The sequence below is a fragment of the Tetrao urogallus genome (assembly GCF_951394365.1).
Source record: "Tetrao urogallus genome assembly, chromosome: 6".
Classification (NCBI taxonomy): domain Eukaryota; kingdom Metazoa; phylum Chordata; class Aves; order Galliformes; family Phasianidae; genus Tetrao; species Tetrao urogallus.
In genome coordinates this window covers 5,995,585-6,022,903 of record NC_136819.1, presented here as the reverse complement: position 1 = coordinate 6,022,903, position 27,319 = coordinate 5,995,585, and the positions used below count along the sequence as shown (strand labels likewise).

Here is a 27,319-nt window from a genome sequence, read left to right as displayed (position 1 = left end):
TGTCTATTTATGTAGCAGCTGTGCATATGGAAGGAAAATCTGTATTAACACGTCAGCTAGAGTTTGATTTTGCATTCATTCTGCAGCATCTGGATGGCTAGCCGAACTTGCAGCCCAGCAGTACCCACGCCTGCCCTTTCTGTGCTGGGAAAGCAAGCAGTAGCAGTGCATACAGCTTTTGGTACCTCTGTTCAGAACTATTTTCTCTTTACCGACTCATTCAACATATTCTAATAAAAGAAGTCTTTTCTGCTTGCATCAGGTTTTCACAGTCCAGATGTCTGAACCGCAACTTCCAAGCACTGGAAGGCCACAACGAGGTCTCCCAGCAGCCTCCTCTTCTCCAAGCTAAACAAGCCCAGTTTCCTCAGCCTTTCTTCACAGGAGAGTTGCTCCATCACTCTGAGCATCCTCGCAGTCCTCCTCCGGACCCGCTGCCCCAGCTCCTTGTCTTTCCCGTGTAAGGGGCCCCAGGTCTGCACGCACTACCCCAGCTGAAGCAGCCGCGTTTTGCCAACCTTCGCGGTTCTCTCGGTAACTCGCGGCCCCGCCCCGCGTGCCGGTAACCAGGAAGCAGGAAGCAGCGGAGCTCGGCCGGCGGCATGGCCGGATGCGGCCCGGCGGTGAGGGGCTCGCGGCTCGCGCTGGGGGCCGGCATCCGCCGTGGGACGGACGGCTGATACCGAAGGGTCTTCCCGATTCTGGACTCGCTCGGGAAACCCTGGTTCATGTGAGGCCTGGGGTGACCCTGCGGTGCGCGGCTGCGTGCGGGGCGTGCTCTGCTGCTGCCGGGCGGCTTCCCTGTGCTGCGACTAGGAGTGTGCGGGTACGGGTGGTGGTCTGTAGCGTGCCGTCGCTGCTCTGGGAAAGGTGTGCCGCTGGCAGCTGGTTTTGCACGGGGTCACTAAATCCCCGCGTAGTTCTGTCTCATAGAACGTAACGGTGTCATTTCTGTCCTCCCACGTTTCCGCTCGGAGTGGAAGCTCCAAGTTTCGCTTGCGTTTGAAACCTACTTCCGTGCTTACACTGGACTCGTTCGGGTTGGAGAAGACCTGAGATCCCCGACCCGCCCGTACCGCGCCCGGTGCCCCTCGGTGCCGCATCTCCACGGATGCACGTGGCAAGAAGGGTGCCTTGTGAAGAGGGCGCTATGGCGTCCAGCGTTGGCACGATGTTTGCTGATGGCCGTTTCGTCACCCAGCAGTGTAAAAACCATTGCCTTGGGCCTCACCGACCTGACGTGCGCAGCTGCCGTAGCATCTGCAGAGAGAAGGATGTGCCGGTGCTGCCGGAACTGCAGCCAATCGCTGAAGACCCTGAAGATATTGTGAAGGCTACACAGTGTTTGTCTTACTTGGGCAAAGTTTCTATTCCATGTGGGATTTTTTAAATTGAAAATGGTAGGGCTCTGTTGCCACCTGCTTGTCCAAGAGAAAGCACTTGAAGTATATATACTATTATAAATACTGTCATAATCAGCAACAACAACATTGCTAGGTAGAAAATTCTACGTATCGAGGCTCAGACCAGCTCTTTTTGCAACAACTCCGTTGAATGCAAAGTGGAGCGCTTGAGCAAGACTTACGGAGATTGAATTTTTCATTTGTGTGATGCTGTTTAAATTGGGAGATATTTGAAATAAAGTCAGTTCTTTTCCTCATTTAAGGTATGGAATGCTAGAGTGGTGCAAGGAACTGGTGGAAGCAGGATACGATGTTCGACAAGCAGACAAAGAAAATGTGACTCTTCTGCACTGGGCAGCAATAAGCAACAGATAGGAGCTGGTTAAGTAAGCTCTGTAGCCCACGGGAAAGGATCTTGAGCATTCTGTTGCTATCGATTGTGAGTGCTGCCAGCCACGGTGTGTAGTGCTTGAGGGAAAAAGCTTAAAATTTGAATTTTAACACAACCACCTTTGTGAAAATGTCAGTGACATGTAGTTACCACACTTCCTTTCTGCGTGAAATTAAGTGGTGCGTGAAATCATTAGGTGTTCCTGGATTTGTTTAATTTGACAAAGATTACAATTGTCTTTGTAAGGCCTTGCTACTTACTGCGCATTTTCTTACATGTTTTCTCAAAGCAGCATCCTGTTCTGCAAAAATATTGTCATCCATTTGCTTTTCTAGAGAAAACTTGTTTATTGCAAGCCGCTTGCTATTACACCTATGTTATCCTCAGCACAATGTTTTCGTGCTTTATTATGTGTTCTCTTAATCTTGTTCTGTTGCTGTTATGCAGGTACTATATTTCCAAAGGTGCAGTAGTGGATCAGCTAGGTGGAGACTTGAATTCAACTCCCCTTCACTGGGCCATCAGGTGTGCTGCTTGCCACTTCTCATAATAAATCTGCTGGTCTTAACAGTAGCGTTTTGTGTAACTGTTGTTGTTGTTGTCATCTTAAATGAATTGATGGTGTGTGTTTCCTTTGCTGAGTTACACAGAACTTGACAGCATGTCCATAATTACGCTGAAATCTGTTCTCTGATTCTTGGCAACTTTGCAGGCTGCCAGGTTGTGGTTATGCATGCATCTGTGCTTCAGGCAGACCTGCATTTTGAACTTTTCCCAGGGCAGTGCTGGTCAGACTTGGCTTCTTGGGTCCTACCTAATTCTCTGATACAGACCTTTAGCTTAAAGGAAAAATAAAAAAGTTTCTTCATGAAAGTATAAGAACCAGAGATTATTTTTCTAAAAGAGTGTATAAGAATTGTGAAGGTGACGCTTTCATTAAGATTTCAAGCTTTCTGTTATGGCTGTAGTCTCATATATCGTTACAGACAAGGACACCTACCCATGGTCACCTTATTGTTGAAGTGTGGAGCAGATCCCAGCCTTACTGATGGGGCAGGATTCAGCAGCATTCATTTGGCAGTGCTGTTTCAACACGTGCCCATTGTAGCTTACCTCATATCAAAGGGCCATGTGCGTTGCCACTGTCCCAGGTGTTATTTTCTGCTTAGAAGTAGCTGGTTGTGCTCTGAAAATGCTTCGTGGAATTTAAATGTTATCTCCTGAAGTACAAGCATGTATTTGGTATTGCCCTGTGCTATACGTGCTACATTTAAATAATTATGTGTTGATACATGATCGTATTTTGTTCTTTTAATGAACCAGTTTTATGTACTTGAACATTCAGTTATGCACTTTATTCCTTTACACAAGGGAGATATTTATTGTTGCTTTCCAAAGTGGAATTTATAGTATTTTTTATCAAGAGGGGACAGGAAATACTGTTAGTGGAAGGAATTCTGTAGATGTATTTGATTAATTTGAAGTCACTTTAATGGGCACTCAGCATATCCTGAAATGAATGCTGTTCAAGACACATGGAAGGAAGAAAAATTGTTTAAATTGGCTTCCTGGCAGGTACAATTTAGTTCCCTTTTGCTGGTGTGGTGTGGCTGCGTAGCTAAGAATCTGACCATTTAACTTTGTTTACTGAAATCCGTGATCATCACTTACTATCTTTTTCTTATTCCTAGAACATAGACACAGCAGACTTCAGTGGACTTGCACCTTTAATGTTATCAGCACAAAAAGTGGTGGGCTAAGTGGGGAATAACTTTTAAAAGAATCTGTTGTCCACTCATTGCTGGGTGCAGTGCTGAATCTTTTCTTCTGGTTGTGTCACTCTTGTTAGAGTGACATTTTTTTCTCTTCTACTTGTTATAAAATACTATGTATCCAAGACATAGGAGATGATGAAGCAGCTAACTTGGTACAGTGAAGAAAGACCCACCTCCAAAAGAGCTATCTTAAAGTAGTTTAGGTTTGCAGCTGGACCAGCTGGTGTATCATTGTGCTTTCCTAGAAATGAAGGTGAAATGAAGGATGAGTTCTGTTTTCTAAGCTTGGCTCTGTTGCTAATGAGCTTGTTGAGAGACAACACGTTTGTATCTGCTGTTACTTTACAGCAGATGCTAGCAATGTTTTTTGTTAATAAAGTGTTCAAAAGTTTCCAATGCAGCCGATGTTCTGTTTGTTAACTCTGTTTTCATCTAGACCAGAGCCCACAAGATTTCTACTAAAGTTTAAGCCCTCCCTCAGTGCTGTGGGCAGCGTCCAGAAGAACACTGCGCTGCACTGGGCAGTAACATCAGGAAATGTTAGTGCAGTGGAGCTACTGCTAGAAGCTGGTGCTAACATGGACATAAAAAATGTCAAGGTACAATTTCTTTCATTGTTTCTGTCGTTTTCATCTGTGTAGTATTAATGGGTAAAATGAATATGAAGAAATACCTGAATCCCTTTCCCTCTGAATGTTCTTTGAAATGGATGGGGGGAATAAGGCAAGAGTTCTTATGCTTTCCAAAAAGAATTGAGCACTTTGCTTGTGGTGTGACACAAAGTAAGAATGTGGAGATGGTTTGAAATGTTAGTTTAGTGAACACCTGATCACTGCAACCAAATGTATTATAGCCTTCACAGATTCTCTCTTATTTTTTGTTTGCTTTGAGTCAGCTGTTCTCTACAGCATGGCCACAAGTAAGGCCTTCAGCCAGGCTTGTCAAAAATAATGCTGCTTTGTGTCTGGTGAGCCTTGTAAGGTCTTGAAAAAGATGAGCGTGGCATCCTGAAAAGATCAGTGTCTGTCAGTGCCTGTTTGTACACTCAGAAGTGCGCGTCACGTGAAAGTCTTAGTCCTAAGACTTGTAAAATCTGGCAGGAAAAACTATTAACGTTGAAACTATTGATTCCCATAGAGATGCTTGCATAGTGTAGTAATTCTGGTTTGTGTATTCAGCTGCACAGCTTTTCCATCTGCTAGTTGTTTTGCTTTTTTTTGAATATATGACTCTTAGAATGTTACTGGTTTGGTTTTAAAAAGTTAACATAAACAAGAAAGCTCCCTTTCAGTAAGGGATCACATTCAGTAAGCTTGTCATGTTCTAAAAGACTGTTTAGTGTTTCAGGTTAGGAGAGACAGTTCAGCAAGTGATTCGTGCACGTAGTTGATTGCAAATATCAGTCTTTAGAACTACAGAGCACCAGATGAAGCGTGTTAGAACTGCGAGTTTACTTTACCTTTGCCTTAAAGAAAAATGGTGGGTTTGGGGAAGAAGCCAGTAAGTTCTTGTTTTAGTTCAGTTCATTTCTTGTTTCTGTTACAAAGGAAGACATTCATGTGTTAAGTGCATAACCAAATGAACTTTGTTGTTAAGGGGAGAGACGGCGCTTGACCTTGCAATTCAAACTCAGAATCGCTTCATCATTTATATGTTAATGGAGGAAGGAAGAATGAGAAGCAAAAGGAATAAGGGGTTACTGAGAATAATGGAGAAATACGAGGTAATGTCACTAATGGAAGGAAAGCTTCAGCGTTCTGTGTTCAGAATAATATGTAACTTACCTCCATTCTGACAACAGGATCTTCTAGGCTTCCAAACCTGGACACTCAAAAATGAAATGTTTTAGAAGCACCTTCCTGTTCTTTGGGTGTTTGTTCCCCCCTTTCCCCCCCCCTGCGTTGTTGTTTTCCCTCCCTCCTTATCCCCCGTGTTTTGATGTGTCACTTTGTTACCTACCTTGAGTCTCTCAGCATTCGTTCTTATATTAAGTGTATATATTGGAATAAATCCTGCTTTTCAATATTCTGTCATATTTTAACAATGATCATTTTAACAGCTGTTCCTGCTGCTGGCATCTTGCTTGACTGTGTTGTGGGCCATAGGATACGTAATGAACTTAAGTTCTGATTCTTGGCTTTTGAAAGGATGCCTGCTTCTCTTTCTGCTGGTTGGGATGGCTCTGTCTGTGAGGTTTGTGGATTTCTCTCTTTCTGTGTATTTAATTCTAATAGATGCAGTACGTGGTACGTAACGCAGTGTTCTTTTCAGAGTCTACAGCTTCACTTAGAAGGTTTTTTGATTTGTTTTTGGTTTTTTTTTTTTTTTACTCTACTGTAGAAAGGATTGTGTGAAGGATTTAAATGTATGTACTTTTCATAATGATTTTGAAATGTGGTGTCTTTAGATGGTCAAGATTGTAGTTTCTGATCCTTGAGATCTGAGGAGAAAACAAGTGTTGAGGTGGCATGTTAGCTGGTTTTAATGATAAAGAGGGTGTTACTGAATGCCCGCACCTGACAGAAGCTGAGATACCCATTTATGAAGTTTATAAATGTGCTTTATCTAAACTTTTCCCTCTGTATTTGCAACGTAGCATGAGTTTCAATGTACCGTTCCCACCCTCTGTATTCCCCAGACCTCCTAGTGATACCCTAAGCTGTTTTGCACATTTCCCATTTCTTACAGCAGTTACTAAATTGTGTTCCTTGAAATGGCAGTACTGTTGTTGTGTCAATAAATAAGAGTTTGTCCTTTTCACCTAATGCGCAGCTGCTCGGATATGTAAAATTAGGCTGGAACAGAACACTCCTCAGTAGATGTTTTTTCTGCATCACGAGTTCCTCTATGCATCTGGCTAAAGCATGCTTCTGAGTGGCAATTTTGGTTTGCTTTAACAGAGGCTTAAAGAATACCGAGTGAAGTTTTAAAAATCAATTAAAAAAAACAACCACGTTAAGTCTGTACTCCACGAAGTTCAGTTTTGGGTGAGAGAAAAATGCTCTTTTATTTTCATCTTCTTTCAGGCAGTTTGTGGGAGTCAAGAATCTGAGGTATCTTCCCACAGCACTGATGCTAAGTTCCGTCTTTTGGATGTCTGTGACGTGGTTTTTCTGGTTCATGCCTGATATCCTTTGTAATGCAGTAGAACTTCCCTTCCACTTTCTAGTAAATGTAAGCCCAGTTGTGCAAGGAGTGACGAACAGTCCCAGCTGATGCCATGTGACTGCGAATGTCTGTTAAGATTACTTTACCTACGTTGGGCCAGGGTTAAATAGCTTTGTGTTTAAATGGAAGTTACAACCAGACTGAAAATACGTATCTTCTTTTCTCTTTGACAGGTATTTGTGTGTAGTTCTGGTGTTTTTGGTTTGGTTTTTTTTTTAATCTTACTGGGATATCAAAATGTCTTTGTTATATGCATGGTTGTAGAGTCACCTGGAGGTGCCATATGTAGACCATGTTCCCTCTTTGGGACCATCCAGTAATGTATTTTGGTATGCAGTGAAGCTGGATAACACGTGCATCACACATTGAAGTTGTAAAAGCATCTCATTTCTAAATGAGAAGGATTTGGCAGTTGGTGGTATTCGTGCTTCTGCTTTAAAAATAAATAAATAAAAACGTCAGGCAAACAAATTTATTTGTATCCCTTGGAAGCAGACCTTCCATTCTCCAGTCTGCATTTGTTCAGAGGTTATGCAGCATCCTCAGTGCACAGTGCATTCATTTCTACCTTTCTTTGAACAGGCCTTGGACTGACGAGTACCTCTATTTAATTGTTTACACTCACTTTTCAGCACTGTGTTCTTACACAGAAGGCACCTGCTTATTTATTGATTAAGTCTTGGGAAGGGAAGGCCATTAGGGAGATACTTAAAATGTCAATAATTTAGTACTAAACCAGCTATAATGCATTGCTACCCAAATTTAATTCATTTTTGATTACTTCATCCTTTAAGTGGCATTTCTTTTGGTTCTGTTTCCAATGAAGATCTTAATAGGATGATCACGATTCATTCTGATGAACTGATCGCATATATGCTTGTGAGGGATACACGTATGCTTGTTGCAATGAAAATCCTGTTATTAACTGTTGCTTTGTGACGTTCTAAGGTTTTCTTGGCGTCGTCTAAATTAAACGAAAGCAAGAATTCTTACTGTAGGCGTTAAAGGTAGACGTTCAGCAGAATATGATGAACTCAGCAGTATTCCTAAGGGTTGTGGCTTAGTGAGGTGATGTTTTGCTCTTTCTATCAAACCCTTGCTCTGTAGAAGTCAGTGCCGTTCTTTTTGTTTTTGTGTATTGCTGGTAAAATACCACACTCTGATTGTAGAATATTTATTTGGCAAAACATAATGAGAGAATATATTCCTTAATCTAACTGTTACATGTGACCAATGCCATTGTTGAGATCCCTGTCATGTTCAGCCTAGTGGGTCGTCTTTATTTTTTCTATAAAGCCTGGAGGACTGATCCTGGATATATTAAGTCTTCAGAAAAAGACAAAAAAGAGGTAAGCTGACATGCTGCACCATGGTTGCACTTCTGATTGACTCATTTATCATCAAATGTATCTTTGAGATTTTAGTTGTATCATCAAGCAGCGTAGGTTGTTGGATGATAAACCCAACCTGCTGTGGGTTTATCTTCAGCACGTTGCTGTTATTTCCTGGCCTCGGTCTTCTCATTGGAATATGAGCTTCAGCCAAGCATGGTATGGCCTTGTGCCTTTGCTATAACAATAGCAATAGGTGTTGGCTAAGCAAATGAGGTTAAGAGCTTTCTGAACCACCTAAGAAACGGCTTTTTAACATGGCTTAGGATTCTCTTTCAGCTTAAATGAAACTTACGATCAACTTTTAAGTCCTTAAATGTGGCAGGAGTTACTTAGTGGTTAGATATGGCCAACATCTTCCCAATCCCTCCCCACTGAAGATTATCTTTTGGTATTGCCAGTATTTAAATTTGTGATGTTCATATTTCAGCCGTTACTCGTGTTTTTCTTTCTCTAAGATTGCATTCTTGGGACTGACCTCGCCTGAGAGAATGAACCTCCTGATGGAGAGCACATCTTCTAAGCATCCTGTTCCACTCAGGAGAAGTCCATACAAGTAAGTGCTGTAGTGTGCGGTGTTTCAGCTGTGTTTCCCTCCAGGTCTGGCCTGCTTCACTGCTGTATGAATGCCAAACCTGAGCAATCTGTGGGCACGCTAGTCACGCCTGTTCTGAGTTATGCCAAGAGGAAGAGCTGGACCTCATTTTCCTGGCAGAGAACTTCCTTGATGCTGCAGAATAAGCTGCCATCCTAAGAACTACTGTGTTTTTTTTTCTGCGTGGCTGTGTATATGCCCCAGAATATGTCTTTTACTCTTAGCAGAAACGACTTGGGAGGCAGAGAGGACAATGTCCTTGAGTGTATTCATCATTCTCTGTGTCTGTTCTTTAGGTCTAGGGAGGGATTTTGTTATGAACCAGCCCTTTCTGAATTATTTTAGCTTCATAAAGAAATTACTACCAAAGTTTCCCTGTTATACTAAAAATCTTAATTTCCTCATGTGCTAGCAGATGAAATCTTACTTAGCATTAACTTCAAATATTTGAGTTGAACTTAATCTTCTATCCCTATTAAATGTGACGCAGGTTAAAAAATGTCAACAAAGGAGTGATGATGAATAAAACATTGTTGTGTTTCTTCTCTTAGAGCTGTCTTTGCCACAGCTTTATCCCTTAACTACTGCTTCCCTAAGGATCACGTATTGTTAATGCCTGCTGTTGTCTTTTGTAGGTTTATTAATGAGTATTTCACATTTTTCAGTCTTGGATCCTTCCAGAATCTTGCAGACTTCTTTCAATGCAGATGTTTTGTATGGTCAAATCCAGTGGAGTTGACTGGACCAAGCAATACAACGTTCACATGATAAAGAAGAAAAACGTTCACTGTGTAGGAATTCTTAGTTGATTTCTAAAGCTACTGAGCTGCGCGAGAAATAAAACTGGATGTTTTGTTAATTTTTATGTTCTTCCAAAATCTGCTTGTTTTTATTTTTTTATTGTTCTAAATATTAAAACTTTCTTGTGTAAGGGACAGCAGATGCGGGTATGAAACAATTACTGTGCCTCTTTATGTATAGCATGAGCTGACACTTTTTGAAATTTTATTTGAAAAGGTGACACTAAATATACTTCTTCAAAGGGTAGTTTTTAGGGCAGAATTTGGGAACTTTGTTAGTGCCCTTTGTATTATTTTGCAAATAATGAAGTTGCATTTGAAAAACGAAGGGGGAAGTTCAGACTTCAATATCAAAATTGGCCTGTAAGTGGTTATCTTAGATTGTGAACACAACCTAATGACACTCTGTATTTGGGTGTTTTACTTGTGACAAAGCAGAATTTTAATGCTTCTAAGAATATTTTACAGGTTGAAACAGATTCGTGAGATATATCACCAGGGAAGTGTTTAAGAACAGGTAAGCACAAAGCCATAAGTAAAAGGCTGTTTGCCTTACATTTTGCTTGTGTGTATGCCCTGTTAGCTTCTGAAAATTGATAAGGAGATGATAGAAAGTATTAGCATATATGGAAAAGACAACTATTCTCACCGGCATGCACAGATCTACCACATCAGTCACGTTCACAAGATGCAAAGGCTGCAGCATCATTCCAGCGTGGCAGGCTGGGCAGTGTGTTGGGAGTCAAAATACTTCATAATAAAAACTGGCAGAGAAGCAGATTGAGATCAGAAAACCAAAGTTCAATGCTGACAGTGCAGAATAAAACAGTAATGGAACAGAGTTCTTGCGGGTAAGGAATGGGAGATGTAATCTTCCCTCTGAAATGCAGTAGTTGTGGCATCGTGGGACATAAGCGCAAACAAATTGCTTCACATTTTTGTTTACTTCAATATGAGTACTTTGTTTAGCTTGAAAAATGTACAATAACAAAACTGAAACACTGTATTCTAAGAAAACTTGCTTTTTCTTCAGAAGGCTGTGAACTTCAAGTTCCTCTAAACTATATGTCCAAGTGAATGATGTCTACTCTGTCCTAGTCGAAATAACGTCAAAATCTTCAAAACACTAGGAGGAAACTGGCCTAGATCAGAAGACTCTGACCCCTGTGCTTCATAGGGTATGTCTGTCTGAATGGGACAGTGTGCTGACTCCTTAAGTTTTGAGTCTGAACTGTGGTAAATACTAGTGTAAGGAGCAACAGTGTTTCATGAACAGAAGTTCTTGTCGCTGTTCACTTTTATGGTAAACATGAATCTGATTTGATCAGTGTACCTTTCTTAAGCTGTTCTAAGAATATGTTAAGGTACAAGCTTGTGAGTTTTTCCTGCGTGATGGAAATTACTTAATGAATGTCCTAGGTTATAAGCAGTAGGTGATTTTGTTTTACTTGACACCTATTTTCTGCTGAGATCAGCAGCAGGTTGACTCTGTTGCATCCACTCCTTTTCACTCACATTCTTTCTTTTCCACTTGAGTGAGGCCACCAAAACCAATTCCTTTGGGACCAAAATTCTTTGCGTAGCAAACTGCAAAAGAAAGAAAAGGGTCAAGAGTGTTCTGAATGCTAGCCCAAGTGGCTTTTGGATTTGGTACTCATTCCAAAGGTAAGTTAGTACAAAGAAGGAAATCTGAGGTGTTCTTTCTCAGAAGTGTCAAGAGATTCTAGTAATGAAAAATATTTGAATTAAACGTGTTGCATCTGAGTTTCTGAAAAAGAAGTTGGAAAAGTATGTATTTAAAACTTGAATAACAATTTATTTAAATACGGTTTTCTGTCCATGCAGACTGAGCATCAGAGATGTTCAAAGGAGGTTAGAAGAACGAGAGTGTGGAGCAGATGACTTTCTATGGTTGCTTGGGCAATCCAGTGTGACTCTATTGCCAAGTATGTTCATACTTATTTATCACAACTTCCCTATATTAGTAGCGGTCAGTGTATTTCTCCAAATACATTTGTTTGATCTCTTGCTGTTGTCAAATTATGCCCAATTTCAGTATTCTCTAGGATTCTCAATAGTTCAGCCTAGGATATAAAAACTTAGCATATCTCCTGGAGCTCTTTCCAAGAAATCCACAAGATTTGTTGATCTGAGTAGAATATCTGTGTGTGTAATTCGGCATGAACGCATTCATCTTCTGTGTTATTGAAGTATAGGGGAAGCATCACTTTTGAAGTCTTAGTGGCAGGAAAACCAACTGGGACCATGATCTTTAAAGATCTGTCTGTATCTTTGTTATTAAGCATGCAGCAAGGCAAATCACGATGGTAATATGGGTCTACAAGGAACAATTCTTACCTTTACAGTAGAACTCTCTGTCTTTGTAACTTTTGTAGACTCTAAACTCTTTCCACAAATAGCACAGCGGAAGCATGTTTTATGCCAAGGCTGAGGGAATGAAGACAATTTGTTGTTATGCTACAGAAGATGCACAGCTAGCAGATGCAAGAAACAGCTGTTGCTTTTTGTTGCATGAAGAGGTTAAAATTGTCTCCTTGGGTTTATGACTTACAATTTTAGTATTTTTAGATTAGTTTTTCAAATTATTATCCCATTTTAATATCTTACCTAGTGAGCTTCTTGTTGATGGAGGTCTGGTAAAAATCAGAGAGCTATAGATAGTGCTCTCATTGGCCACATCCTTCGTGTGTGGAGATAATGAGTGAGCGTTCCTAGAGCAGAGGGTCAGCATATATTGCACAGTGCTGTTTTTTTCTAGTCACGGAATCTCTTTAATTTATTTGTAGTGGCAAATGCAGGTATATGTTTGAATTATAACTATCCCAAGAGGTGTGAGTAGGATGACAGTGGAAGCCGAAAGGGAAGGGTTGTCCCTCAGACCTCGACAAGATGCAGAATGTTGAAGAAGGCTTATGACAAAGCATAACTTAACTTGAAATCAAGTCAGTATGTTAGACGTTTTGCTTATTCAACCCTATATTTTCTTTATCAACACCAGGTAAAAATCTTCAAGGATTGATTAGCTCTAGCTAATCACCGTGAAAAAAAATTTGGTTCTTTTTTTTTTCCTAGTGCTTTAGTAACTACTTACTTTTCCTCCTCCCATTATCTTCTCTGCAGCATACACCGATTTGCCACACCGGGGGCATTTATCCACATCAACGATCTTTTTGGCAAACTTTGAAGGACTAATTGGTGTAGAATGGCGAGCAGACTTTGGTGAGCCTCTAAAACGGAAGTTTTCTGTGTTATAAAACATTGCTCAAAATGTTATCTTCACTCTAGAAATTTGATTTTTGTGGTTGTTGTTTCATTTTTTGTTTCATTTTTTGTTTTATTTTGTAAGGGGTAGAAACATTCTTACTGGTCAAGGACATAGAATCATTAAGGTTGGAAAAGACCACTAAGATCATCAAGTCCAGCGTGGAAAGGAAGGGTTACAGAATCAGAAAATCATGTTGGTTCAAAAAGACCTTCTGTTATATTGCATTCTGTGTTACATAGTTAAAAAATGAATGCTGCACCCACTGTTATTGCCCATTTTGGACTCAGCGCATGACGCTGACAACCACTATCATGAAAAGTGAATTTTGTTCTATTGAGAGGCCAGTGAGGAAAAACAAGCAGAGGACCTCCACTCTTGCTGCTAGTATCAGCATAGAAGAGATCTTGAAAGAGGAAGGGAGGGGAAAAAACTCTAGATTTTGCATGTAGTTGGTTTTTTTCTTTTTGTTTTTTCTGTTGCTGCAAGATTTTGACAGGGCTTGTAGCTGTTCTGAAGTCAAAAGCATCAGACAATTGGCTTTGTTTTGTATTTCTGTACCCTGTGGCTTACATCTTTGTGCTGGCTTAGTCATTCACAGAACTACTTTAGAATTACCAGACTGGTGGACTGCAACGGGTCATTAAGTCACCAGGACATGGCAGCTCTCGATACAGAACTCTGCTCACAATGGGTGTGTTTTTTACAAGGGGTGTAATTCAATACAGCAGTTCAGCTTTTATTTCCTGTGCAACACATTTGCTAATTGGTTTCTATACAGTGATACCAGAAGAAAACGTTGGCTTTGAAGTGTGCAGACTTGAGAATAGAAAAATACTACAAAAATGTACTGTCAGGTGTAATTACATGCAGCTGAAGCTGTTTGAAGATGGTATCTCAAGGGAGTGCCTTTATTCAGTCATGTCCTCCATGTGTTTGTAAGAGTTGTACAGGCCACAGGGAGGGTTTAGAAACATTATTTCTCTGTTGAGAGTATGGTTAAAGACGTGTGTTGTTGTTCTTTCTCTAATGGTAAAACCTAGCTGTATCTTAATTCTGATGGAGTGAAGAACATCCTTGTCTTCTGTGGTGAATGTGGTTTTACCACTGTGTACCAGCACAGTGGCAAATCACAACTGAAAACTGGTAAATTACCGTGTCCACCAAGGAAAGGTTGTGGGAGATTCTGCTGTGCTACTTGTGCTACATGTTGGTGGGAGAACAGAGCAGAACACCTGAAATAGCCCTGAGTGACAGGTAGCATCAGACATCCACATGGTGCTGCTGGTAGGGTTGGACTCACTGTTGCAGGTTTAGGCCCAGATGGTCCCCAGTGTCAGTGCTAAGACATCTAGCTCCTTGCCCAAAGCCAACACCTTTGGGGCCATATTTTCTCCCATAGCAAGTTTTACAGTAGATTTCAGATTCGTGAGCTGCCACTGTGGTGCTGTCCAGAGCCTTCCTGCAAGCCACTACGGAAAGGAAGAGGGGCGTGATGAAACATCTGCTTATTCCAATATGAATTAATATGGGTCAGAATAATTACAGTTGTTGCTGATTTTTGTTCATCTTCAAAACTGTAGGAGAGGAAGGAACTTTAGTGCACTGTCTGCAGCAACCCAGTGAAGTTTTATGTGAAGATCAGTCAGAATCAAGCAGGGCACTTTTTATTTATGTAGTTGCATTTCTTTTCCCCCATGGCACTACAGCTCAAAGCGACCCCGAACACCTGATGGTCTCAGCTCCATTAGATGTCCAGAATGACAAGGTTCTGGTGTTGGAAATTCTGAGACCACAAGGAATCCCCTCTTCGTTGTTCTTGTTGCAGAGAAATGCTTCGTGGCTTACCTCACCAGAAAAGTTCCTGAGGACTTGGGGGCAGAATGTGCCATGGCAGTGCCATGCACTTAGTGGAGTACAAGTTGTACCTTCTGTGTCACTGCTTTAAATCTAGCCTCTGCTTGAATGGACCTAAAGTCCTGGAATGCTAGCAGCTGTTTGCCTGGGGTCTTGGTAGGCATGTGTCCTTTATCTGAGAGGCACAGATGGCACTTGGAGCCAACAGACATTGCTAAGGCCACTCTCGAGTCCTCTGATTCTCCTCAGATGGGCATGGAAGGCAGGTTACTCTCTTCTAAGTTCTCTCGGGCACTTTGCAGATCTGAAACCTGATCAGCCTTCAGTGAGTGGAATTCTGTTACCAGCAAGTGCATCTCATTGCTGCTTACACCTGGAAACTGAGATGATAACAAATAGGGAAAAATAATAGTGACACTCTTCATGTGTTTGGTGGCTGCATACACTGTGCTGTTTTGGGAGCTCAGTGTGTGGCAGCCCCCACCCCATCAAGAGAGATGAGGCTTTCAGTGACCAGTGCCTACAGAAAGTCACAGTTTTGTAGCATGCTCTAAAAAAGTAGCACTGTTTACAAGTCAGTCACTGGATCAACAGTGATCGGTAGGGATGAGGGGGGATGGTAAAAGGGAAAATGTTCTCCTATTCTTTGAATAAGCGTGTGTGCCACTGAGGGGTGCTGATAGCTTGGGAAATAAATTGTGAGAGTGATGTAAGTAACACCAACCTGTGAAATGCACAAGTATGGAAAACAGTTGGAAGTTCACTCAAGTCAGAATTTAAGGATCTAAGGCAATATTGGAACCAGTGCAGCTTTACTTCTATCACAGTACTGTGTAGAGGGGAATACAATTTGCATGGAGCTCTTTAATTAAAAGGAATAAAATGAGGAGCTTCTGTAAATGTGCAAACTCGATCACTTCGTGGTGCTGTCTCTTCAGCTTTGAGATGATAATTATGTTTGCTGAGGGAGTTAGGAGATGATGGAAACTCTAGCAGTAGATAAAGTGTTTCTATTCCTGTCACTGTAGGGGTAGAGTATCAATTCACCACAACAGATGGAGCAAAAGCCCTTGAAGTGCTATTGTTGAAATAGCTTTGGTACCTGTCACCTGCCAGCAGATAGCAGGCACTGAGGGGTTTCAGGTTTGTGGCATGAAATCCTGCCAAATGTCTATCATGGCTGCGCTGTAAGCAAAACCTGACAGGGAAACAAGGTGGGTAAACTGCAGGCTGTATGGGAACTAAGGTTGGTTGGAAAGACGCTCTTTACATGTCTGTAAGGTGAAATTAGGGACATGATTGTATCATTCAGCTCATCAGTTTCTTGCTGTGCCAACAGGTTGGCTTGAAAAAGCTGTTTGTTTTAGTGGGTCAAATACAATATAATCTCAATTAAATTGATTTTGGTTTTGTACCTGAGATTGGGTGTAGAGAAGATCCATTTTTTGTGTGTGTTGAGAAATAAAATCCCGTAATTGATTCAATAAAAAGCCCGTGAATATGGTATGTGATGCTGAAGGATCCATTCCAAAGCTGGTGGCTAGTGTTTGTGAATCAAGGAAAAAGAAAGCCAATTAACACACCTGTTACCACCCAAGCTTTGCTGCATCCTTCATTTTTTGACCTTAGACTTCTGCTGGGATTACTTTTTTTTTTAAGTATCTGACCTTTTGATGAGTTAGTTCACACTCAGGGGTCCAACGGGGAAAAAAAACAAAAGCAGTAGACCTAATGAATGTGTGGTATTTATCACAAGCCATTTAGAAAAGATCATTTATATCAAAAAGGAAGCTTAAACTTGTTCCAGTATTAGGTGCCTGAGAATTTATGTGGGAGGGCAATAAATCATTAACTATGACCCAACAGAACAGCTGTTTATTTTTATTAGACAAGAGAGTCTACTCATTTGACTTTTCCTTTCATATACCTTAGTATCACTGAATAAAGCATGTGTCAATTCAGATTTTCTAATAATTAGCATGTTTGCATTCAGAGTGTCTGCAAAGCATTTAGCTATCTTTAGTCCTCAGCAAATTGTTTATTCTCTTCACTGAGGATGAGTGGGGTTGAACTGATGGTGCCTTCTTGTTTATTTTTCTAGTGCAAGCTCATCCACAGAGAAAGATACCTGCCCAGCATCGGAGGTGTGTGGAGAAGAGTAAGTGAAATGGGAATATCTGGAATGTGGGTTGGAGGAAAGTGAGGTGCTTGCAGGTGGTGGTGAGAGATAGTGTTGATAGAGAGAACTTTTCTGTGTGAAATGATTTTTTGGGGGATGATCCATTTTTATGGTCCCCTAGTAAGACTGACTTCTGTCTCAAGAGCACTGGTTAAGTTCTTCAGGGCTTTTTGGTTTGAAACTTGTAGCGTGCTACCTTGTGGGACAAAAGTTAGCACTCTGGTGTCCCTAACAAAAAACATCTAGTGTGTGCTTTACAAAGGAGAAGCCAGGATCCTGAGAGAGATGTGGCTCAGGGGGAAAGGGTTATTGAGAACTGATGAGGAGTGGCAGACTGGCCTTTCAGAAAACTGGATGATGCTATCGAGAAGTTATGGTTGTTTTATGTCATTCAGTTGCTTAAGGAATGTGACACAGGTTTTTTTCTTTAGTAAGTGTTGCCTCTGAGGTTCAACCAGTTATCCTTACAGATGAGGAGCCCTCAAAACTGACTTGCTAGAGTCAGTTTTAATTAAAACATTGCAGCTGAACAAACTTAGTTAAGTCTTGGCTCCCTCCCTTTGTCCCCTCCCTTGTGTCAAAGGCAGTACCATAAACATAGCAGTGTATGGTAGGAGTATTTTCTCTGGCCAAATAGGATCTCTAAGGTTCCTAGAGAGTGTCAGCCCAGAGTCAGTCTCACTGTGCTGTTCTCCAGGAAGGATGGCTAGTGTGTGCCTGCTCTCTGCTTTGAGCTTTCTCAGTGGTAAGATGCATGAACCTCACAAATCTTCCCTCTCTGAAGTTTGCTCTTGTGCTGGTTGTTTCTGCCATCCTTTACACTGCTGGGCTGTCTTAAGACCTGCTCTAAATGTACAATGAGCAAACAGGTTGAGCAACTGTGAGCATCTCCATTGCGAATCTTCTTGGATGCAAGGAGTACAAAAGGAAGTATACTAGCCGTAGTGGAAATAGCCGAATTACATGGCTTTAACTTTGCACTTACTGCAGAGGAAGCGCGTCTTGTGAAAACTCCTTCCATTGCACTGAATTTCCTCAGCATGGTACTGTCTTTTCACAGGCACCGCATTTGGCTCCACCTCCCCAGTTAGGCATTCTCGTATGTGAAGATTTATGGTTTATGGTACCTAGAAAATCAAACTCAGTAAATCCAATAGAAAAAGTGATATTTATTTATTTCCCTTGAACTGCTATTGCCAGGTAACCCCTAGCTAGGATCTGCTCATGTGAATTGTACCATGATACTTAAAGACTGTCATTGAGCATTCTCAATGATGTGTGTAATGGCAATTTTCTCTGTCAATGTCAGTCAATATGTGCACACCATCTAGTTAGTATCTGAACCAATTCCACCATGAAGCTGAACAACACGACATTATTACTGAGGACACTGTAATAGAACCAAGTTGGTCAGTGAGCTTCAAGACCTCTGATGCACAGCTGTCATAAAGTAGTGACTGGGGCTTTCATTTGTTATTCGTTAGAAATCTAAACGTCTGAGAGAAGGAGAGTTGTGCTTCCTATTCCAGTGGCTAAAGGGGTGACATCTTCCTTGCCAACATGGGAAAATAAGGGTTCTGCAAACCCTTTGGAAGCAAGAGATTTTAAGTGATGTGGTATGGAGTAGGCAAAACTGATTGAAGGAAGCCAACACTCCTGGCTGAAGATTCTGATTTTGTCTATATCATTCCCCATGATCTGTTACTGCTTTTTGCGTAGTAATATGAAGTTCTGCTCAATGCTTCCTTGATGCATGCTTTTGGAGAAATGCAAGCTGGCATCTCCAAAAATCAGGATGTCCTGATGTTGGAACCAAATATTTAGTTGTGACTTAACAAACACTCTAAAAACCCAACCCTTTCTCCCCCAGCACGATTCATGGCTTTGGGAAATGATGTCCTGCTGCACAAAGGTGCCATTCCTTTGTCCAAACCTAATGCTGTTCTATCAACTTTTCCTTCCACATCATTCTCTCCTGCCTGTGTTCCTGTACCAAATCTAAGCCATCACAGCTGAGCTCGGGCGCAGTATTTTGTACACATTCATGCTGTTTCTACCCCCTGATAGGAAAAAGACCCAAACCCTTATATCAAATGCTAGCAGAATCCCACGTGCTGTACTTACAGCGTAGCTTGGTGTTTCTCCCTCTTCTCTTATGCCTCAAAGGATTGAACTGGAGGGATTCCTGCGCTCTTTAAATGCAGGGGCTGCTGCTGCTGGCCTTATAGGCAGGGAGGGGAAGGAGAGAGGGCTTTGGGGATCTGAGCAATGCCATTGCTATCGCCAAGCTGAAAATAGATGCTGACAAAAGCCTGGCATTTTGTTCCCTTGTGTCCACTTGTGAGTAGGTGGACAACAATGCAGCCCCTCAGATGACTTCAAGTTTTCATTGAGGAATATATGATAATAATATGAGGTTCCTTGAGAGATTGTATCAGTGCCATCTGAATTTGCAGGCAGCACAGGCACTGTGTTTGGCACTCCTGGTGTGTGGAGAAAGTTTTCTGTCATTGTCTGAGGCTCCAGGGGTTCCTTCAACACAATTGACTAAAAGAAAAGGGAAAGCTAACTTTCAGTTAAGAAAAAGTAGTCAGTTCTTGCTGTAGGTTTCTGCAGAATGTTAGCAAACACATTTCTTCCTGAAATTCAGAAATCTATCAGCTCTCTCTGTGAAGAGTATCCTTCTTTTCCTTGCTATGCATCTACATATCCATATATATCTGTATCTATATCTACATTATGAGAAATCAGTTTATTTCTATTATCTCCTCCTATCTCTTTTTTTAATACAAACTGTAGGCAATATAGCATTATACAAATAGAAGCTGAGAGCAAATTAGGAGGCTACTGAGGAAAGATAAGGCAATAAACAGTTTATAAGTGCTTGTCATTTCATATCCATCCAACATCCTCTCAGAGGCTCTTCACACCTGGTTATCCATCAGTTCCTCCAGCTGGCTACACTTTCTCAACAAGTAAGATACTTTTTCTTCCTTTCTAACCTCTCAATTCTATTCTGCTATTGCTAGTCCTTGCTTTTTTTGGAAGGCAGCGCTAGGTTATGAATAAAAGTTGAAAAAGTGTTCATTTTAAAATTTTACCTGCTTAAGGAATTACTACGCTGTTCTTTCCCACTCAACCTATGGTTAAGCAGTTGTAATATATTGTTTCTTACCTTTTCTTCTTATAAGGTCATGTTTTCTGAGCTATGGTTATTGCTTTCTGTTTTTGGTGGGATTGGGATATGCTGAAGAACAGGATTTACACGAACTTGCACACCAGCAGTTAGTCCTGCATGTTGCAGTGTAACATTCAGAAGTAAAGCACTTGGATTTGGGACAGAGCTGGTGTTGCTAGAATTGAGATGGGAGTTGTTCAGTACAGGTGCAGCAGCTACAGAAGTTGGTGACAGCATGATGTTCAAGGATGTGTGAAAAGCTGGAATGTTAAGTGCTTCCTGTTCAGATGTCATCATTGGAATGGCACCTAAAACACAAAAAAAAACAAAGTTGGAAGGATTGAAAATTGAAACTAGAGACCTTGCATTGTGATTTCACAGCTCTGGTAGGACGAATCTGGCTCACAGTCCTTCAAACCTGGCATCTGTGTGCATATTTCATTCAGTACTCACCTGCAGTGGGTAAACTTTGGGTAGCAGTGTGCTGCAATGAACATAGCCCAGCATTCTCTCTATTAAGAAGACCTGCGTTATTGCTATGGTGAGTGCACTGAGTAAGAGGAATAAAGTAGCCAGATGGAAAAAAGGTCTGAAAAAGAAAGAGACAACACACAATTACTCCAAAGGTGTAAGAAAAAAAAAAAAGTTTTCCTTCAAAAATCACATTCCCCTTGCCACTTTCTTATTCTATATTCCTCGTATCCCCAGGGCTCGGTATTCCATACTGGCTGCCATCTGAAATTGGACTCAGTTGACTCAAAGCCATGCTCCAAAACAAGGCTGTCCTCATCCACACAAGTCACCCAGCTTCATTCCCAAATTATATGCTAGAGAGGAACTGCAGACTTATATGCAATTAACACAGTGCAATTCAGCTAGGTAAAAGAAATCTTCATGTGTGTGTTTTGTTTTTTTTTTTTTTAAATAAACACATGGGCTTAGTAATTGTGTCACCTCACTCCTAGATTGTGTTTTTTCTCATGGCAAATATTGGAAGGCAATCCTTTGGCATTTGTAAGTTCTGTTTTTGACAATAGAACTGTTTGTGATTTGCAAGTTCACAGTAACAGTAAGTGAGAACTGTGGTGAGTTTTACTGCAGTTCTGTTGTACATCAAAGTATTGTAAACTAAATGTTAGTATTCTAAACTAAAAGAAGTAACAGTCTGGGACAGTATGAGATCTCAGTATTGCTTTCATAATACTTAGTGATCTTCATCCCAGTCAAAGCCTGAAAGTCATTTCAGGAGAGTCCTGCTTTAAGCTCATTGCTGTTGTTTTTTCTAAAGCATGCTGTATAATAATCCAAACTGAAGGCAAGTTTATATACATGTAGTTATTCAGTTTTGTTTATTTTGCATTCTTTCACATGGTGTTTTCCCAGGTAACAGCAAAAAATGCTGTGCTGTGTGGCAAAGCTCACTTCATGAGCAGGACTGGCAAATGTCACAGGTACATCTTGTTTAGTTTTGGTTCTGTTCTCATCTTCTGGAGCGCATTCTCTTTTGTACTGCTCAGAACAACTTGCCCCGCTCTGATCAAGTGTTTCAAATCTGTTCTGTTTTTCTTCCTGGAAGTTGTCCATTTCATGATTGGTTTGTGAGCCAATGGAGGGTGGTCTTTTGTGGTTAGGGAGTTCTCCCTTTAAAATAAAACGCATATGAAAAAAGCAAGCAGGCACTGTAAGAAACATGACATTCTTAATTACAAATGTACTATGATAGCGATATGTTTTATAAATCAGAAAAGCAGAGTTTCTTCTGATTCTCAGTTTGAGTCAATAAGAGAACCAGTTCCACGTTATCCCCTCTTGCTCCTTCACAGCTGGCAGGTGGTCAGTGCCACATATTGCCATAACCCTCTGGTACCATTTCATGGCAGTTTTGACAAGCACAATTTGAAGCAGCGTAATAATTTACAGACACTAAAGCATGCAGCAACTGAGGAGTGGAAAATAATCCAGACTCAGTTTCTTCATGTGCATCAAGTGTGTCTGAACCTCTTGCTCTCTTTGTGTGTTGTATTAAAATGTCGTAACCAAGTATAACATTAGGTAAATACGTCTGGAAGATAGCAGGATGTGGGAACATGCCCTGTCCAGCAGGTTTTGTGTGCCCACTTTGCCTCCTAACACCTTTACAGCCAAGAACAAGAAGATCCCTCATATAAAAATGAGTAAGAGGAGCTACACCAGAACCATTGTATAAACAGATTAAGTCCTGAAGTAACTTTTCAGGAATTGTATCTTTTTGACAACAGTTGAGTCATACCTTCTCAGAAATAAAAATTTGGAGGAACAAAGGGGGGAAATGAGAAAATACAGCATGATTCCAGGCTGGCTTTTTGAAGATTTACATTGTGCTGAGTCCTGTATATTCTGCCTCATGTTTTGCAAATACCAAGATTACTTTTTCTACGTAACAAACCCAAGCCAATTTCTACAACAAAAATCAGCTGCCCAAGATGACTCCCTTGCCATCTTGGCTTCTTTAGTTAATGGAAAAATATGACAACATCTGCTAGGTTCCTAAATCACTTTGAAAATGAATAGATGACACCATCACAAGGCTATAAACCAGGCTGACAGAAATTAACTTACCACAGCATTATCAAGGCTTTCCATATTACTTCTACACTTTTTGATCAAGTTACTCTCTTGTAGTGCCTGAGACCTCTTAAGGCAGCTCTTTGATGAAGATTCAGATTCCATAACTGGTCTTTCTTTAGCTGCCATGGCTTTTCCTGGATCAGCTGCAGCTGTGCAATTGTCCCCTTCCTTTCTGGTCATTTCACTTAATGCTTTTGGAATAATACTTTTAATTCCTTTCACATTAGCACACGGTACAGGCTGCAACATGAAACTTTGGCTGTACGCTGTCACAGCTTGAGAAGGATGCAGATACATTGCATAGGAGGCACCAGAAGGAGGCTGAGGTTGTATCACTGCTGATGCTGACTGGTGGCTTGGAGGCAGGGCACCTAACGGCTGAATGAGAAGAGGCTTTGGAGGGGTTGCAACAGTGTGAGTGCTTGCCTTGGGAGCTGCCTCAGGCCAGGGCAGACTGCTCCAAAACAGATCCTGACAGATCATTTTTCATGTCTTTTGGTCTCCTTAAAACAAGAAGTCAAAACACATATTTTAGTATTTTCATACAGAATGCCCTAATTTTTTTTTACATTACAAATTCATGCCGTCTTTGTATGTCTTGATAAACTGAACAGAAAACTCCAAGTGAAGAAATAGCCTAAAGCACCAGAGATTTCAGGTCCTTGCAGATTGCTGCCCAACTCAAAATAAGCATAGATTAAATTTAATAGTCAGTGACAAAAAGCTTCCAAACACAACACTTGTGCAGACTTACTTTGGTGGTTCTTCCAGCTGATATCAACGGACTGCTGCAAGCTGAGACATTTCACTTTTATAAACTGATACGTTTTCATCTGTACCTGCTTCAAGGGAGAAAACAAAAACAAATATTTTGCTATCAGTTTTGTTCTAAGTGAAATTCTATCTTGAGACTGCATTATTTCTACTATTATTTCTAATTGCAGAGCTTATTCTCTGAAGAAGTGTTATTTTAGATTTGTTTTCGCTATCAGTCTCTTAAGGCCTCAAGACTTACAGACAACATACACTTATTTCCCCCATCTTGTTTGTTTCTGACTTTTTTTTCCCAACTATAGTTGTTGTAAGCAGGATCTCATCCACTTCTATCAGAAGGCAAGCCTGCATATTTAATACAAGACTCCACATTCAAGTGAAAAACATGACTAAAAAGAGAAAGACAAATACAGTTTTCAGCTATACTTGTGCTTATTTTAACTGGACTGGTTGGAACAGATTGAATCTTCCTTCTGTTACTTTTTATACTTCTAACCAACTTTATTAGGGAGGGATGCTGAGTGAAGTTTTTCTTTACTCTTGAAGGAAAAAGATTTTTTGAATGTTGCTCCTTGGAAGTGCTGGATTCTGAAATATGTGAGATGCAGGGTGCTGATGTTGTTTCAAGCTTTGTAGCTATAAAACCAAATAAACAGAAGAGTTTTATATCATACGTAAATTCAAATATATCACAAATATATTCAGTAGTTAAAAGCAATTATTTGAGCCTGGCTTATAACTATTGAAGTATCGGGCAGCGGCAAAAATGGAAATGCAAGTGTCAGTATAAGAACACATACTGTATGCCTTATATGTGCTCCTCTGAGAAATACCACATTGTTGAGAACCAAGTGCAATGATGTGAACGTCACGGACTTTCTGCCCCTTTTACTCAGTGTTTTGGTTAACAGCTTTCTAGGAGAGAAAAGGAAGAAATCGCAATCATCAGCAAAGCAGAAGGTGGCACATATCCGTGCTTGGTGGGACTTCAGGTCCTGTCCATTTAAATGCTCGTTTTCTCTCTCCTCTGTTGCCTCTCTCCTCTGTTACGTAGACTTTCTCAATAAGCTTAAGGCTTCTGAGTACATTTGCTATGTCATAAAGCCTCCTGATTTTAGCTGAAATAAACATATACAAAGCAGAGCAATTTTTAATAACAAGTTACCATTGATCTGATTTTAAAAGTTACGATGTATTTTTAGTGTTTGAAAGGAAAAGTCATCATTTATGAGCACCATTTTGTGGAACATGTATTCGTATTGTAAAATAACATGACAGACCACAACTTTTTTGTTGCGTTCATACTGTTTCACAAAAAAAGAATAAAAAGTAAAAAAAGGAGTTTGTTCGAGAACCAAAGGAGTAAAATTTTCAGGGAAATGCAAGATGAATTACTGATCCTTCAAGAGCAAGCACGTTCTCACCTATTAGAATACACCAATCTAAACCTCGAAGTACCTTTACATTTGAATGGAGAGGAAGAGGTGGAAACATGCAGGGAACTGAAAGCAGGGTAAAATAATGAAGAAACAATTGGCAGTTACAACATTGGGTGTATAATCAATGGATATCAAGATGTTACAGTCACAATATAATCAAGAGAGTTAGGCGAAGTGGACAATGACAACAAAAGGGAATAAACGGAAGGCTTACCCTTATGCTGGGCTCACCTACAACACACCAGAAGAGGTGATCTCCAGAAGAGATCCTTCCCTACTGGTATCCAGCTCTTAAATAGGTCTAGGAGGCCTGGCTCCACCACTTCCGGCGGCACAGGTGAATTGCCTTCACCTGTACTCCTCTGGCTGGCTCATGGCTCGTCTCGGGTGATCAATCAGAGGTTCAGGCTGTGACTCAGTAGTTCCCATACAATTGGGTTTCACTTCCTCACCTGCTTAAGCTATTAGCAGGACTTTTACAGTATTTCTTCAGGTTTCCCTCGAGTAAGTAATGTGACCTGAACACTTACTTGCATGCGGCTGGGGCACCTTTGCTGAAATGATGCCGAAATATTTGACAGGTTGCTTAGGAAATCACTACCAATAAGCAGAACCTACTTCAGGCTGGAAAGATTTCCCAGACTTCTCTTACGTGGCATGTATGAACAGTGATGCACAAGTGGGTCCCTGTGAAAACTGTGCAAGGAGGTTTTTGAGGTTCAAATACCTTTATGGCAAGATGACAGCATTTTACACTGCACAGTCTTGTAATGGATTCGCTCATTTAGCTTATGCTTGATTTTAGAAAGCGATCAAGAAGCAGACAGGAATAGCAGCCTTTTACTTACTGTTAAACTTGCTTTTATCTGAGTCTTCTAACTGATCTTCTCCAATAAAGATTTCAGCAGCATCTTCAAGGCTTACTGTTTCAGGGGTTGATACAAGAAGCAGTATCACAAATTTCTGACTCATCACTTGCAGAGACTTGTATTTCCAGCTAATTATAGAGGCTGCAGAAGACAGGAAAAGAGGATTAAAGCATTAAGTGACATGTCAGCTACAAACATTTTTATTCTGCTATTCTGTGATTCTGTGAAATTTGTCAGCAGCAGCTACGCAGGGCCGACACAGAGCCCAGAATCTGGTTTCTACATGGCAAGCATCAGGAAGTCAGGTGGATGCCACGTCTAAGTACAAAACTGTGTGATGTATTCCCTTGTATAGCTCTCCTATCATCTGATTTGTACTCCTTAACTGCAGATTATGCAATGTACGTAACACTCCTCAGTGAGCATGTCTTCTACAAATCAAACTTAAATTTAATGGAATCATATAGGCTTCTGGCTTCTATTGCTTCCATAGGTAACAAACCTGCTACTTGGCTATGTTTGTTACATCACCTGATGCCCATCTTGTTCTTGCACTCTCAAAACCAAAATGTGTTCTTAAAAATTAAATGGGTAAGACAACTGAAAGAAAGCACAGAGTTCTTCCGCCCATCACAGACAGATAGCAGCGTTTTAAACGTAAAGACTGATACATTTTTTTCCTCACATGCATATTTATAATCAGGAGCAATATAGAGAAACCTTACCAGCACAGAATTCGGTTCCTGGGAGCTCCACAAAACATATTTCTGAATGCTCATTGGAGACGAAAGACCTTGCCACTTCTTCATTTCCTTTGCCATCCACATCAAAATCATGCTCATACTTTCTTTTCTTGATCATCTGAATTTTTTCTGTGTATTTGTTCTCCAATTTTCTTCAAGGTCTGCAGGGTTTTGGCAAAGTAATGCCGCCCATGCCATCTAGGTGTCCGGTGAGCACACGGCTCCATTTGTGCTCCTTGAGCTGGGGAGTCACAGCGTCCTCATGCGGACTGAAGGCTGTGGGGACGTATCTCATGGTTTGACCGAAGCCTGTCGGTGATAAGCTAGAATTACATAGATGCTGGTCAATAACTGAAGAGTACAGTGCTTCGTAGGTACCCACCTTGTGTTATTTCTTAATTCCAATGCCAGGAGGGTGCTGTGAAAGTACAGGGCTCTGTGGGTGTCTGCTCCAGGCCAGGAGGCTCAGGGCAATGAGCACAGCCTGAGGTACCTCAAGAAACTCTGACTACCTGACATCTTCTAAGCACAGATAAGAGAACAAGGTTATTCAATAGAAAGGAAGAGTGGATTCTAAGCGAGAAGCAGTCACTGGGAAACGCAATGTTATCCTTATTCGGGTGTCTCTGCAGTGCTGATTTCTTCCAAAATCCTGCAGCCGCGGGGGTGATGGCATTCACACCTTTCTCCTCATTTTCCTCTGGGTTGTGCTGTAACCAAAACATACATTTGTTTCAGAAAGTAACTCCGGACTCAGCCTCTCAGAAACACAGGAGCACTCAGGGCTTGTCGGGGAAGATGTAACTGTGAGCAAGTCAGCAAAGAGTTTATCAGACTCCTTGATAGACCCTATCAGTGTGAAACCTT

The 27,319-nt window shown here is 41.0% G+C and overlaps 3 protein-coding genes and 1 pseudogene across 4 annotated transcripts in view; 1 reads left to right on the top strand and 3 right to left on the bottom strand.

The window, feature by feature from the left end:
• The window catches only part of LOC306947656 (palmitoyltransferase ZDHHC13-like), a gene marked incomplete at both ends in the record, with an annotated part of 613,047 nt that overhangs the window by 18,397 nt on the left and 567,331 nt on the right, over positions 1-27,319 (bottom strand).
• Positions 603-10,700, top strand: LOC306947634 (palmitoyltransferase ZDHHC13-like; the record flags this gene model as incomplete). Its single annotated transcript, XM_079537011.1, is given in 14 exon segments — positions 603-623; positions 1,205-1,341; positions 1,667-1,775; positions 1,779-1,789; positions 2,242-2,319; positions 2,781-2,925; positions 3,486-3,545; positions 4,001-4,168; positions 5,167-5,292; positions 5,629-5,766; positions 6,600-6,705; positions 7,962-8,086; positions 8,587-8,684; positions 10,622-10,700. Coding segments are annotated over 14 exon segments (1,401 nt in total).
• On the bottom strand, positions 11,031-17,937 carry LOC306947786 (cysteine and glycine-rich protein 3-like; the record flags this gene model as incomplete). Its single annotated transcript, XM_079537206.1, is given in 7 exon segments — positions 11,031-11,110; positions 11,882-11,899; positions 11,902-11,971; positions 12,636-12,771; positions 14,110-14,278; positions 17,828-17,889; positions 17,891-17,937. Coding segments are annotated over 7 exon segments (582 nt in total).
• Positions 19,120-27,319, bottom strand: part of LOC306948312 (transcription factor E2F8-like) — a 112,137-nt pseudogene continuing 103,937 nt past the window's right edge. Inside the window, exons 7-16 of the transcript in view lie at positions 26,435-26,650; positions 25,689-25,850; positions 24,369-24,519; positions 23,828-24,037; positions 23,382-23,469; positions 22,619-23,130; positions 21,443-21,661; positions 20,474-20,609; positions 20,018-20,328; positions 19,120-19,389 (exon numbers count right to left, since the gene is read on the bottom strand). The product of the transcript in view is annotated as a transcription factor E2F8-like (transcript). The remainder of the gene's footprint in view (positions 19,390-20,017; positions 20,329-20,473; positions 20,610-21,442; positions 21,662-22,618; positions 23,131-23,381; positions 23,470-23,827; positions 24,038-24,368; positions 24,520-25,688; positions 25,851-26,434; positions 26,651-27,319) is intronic.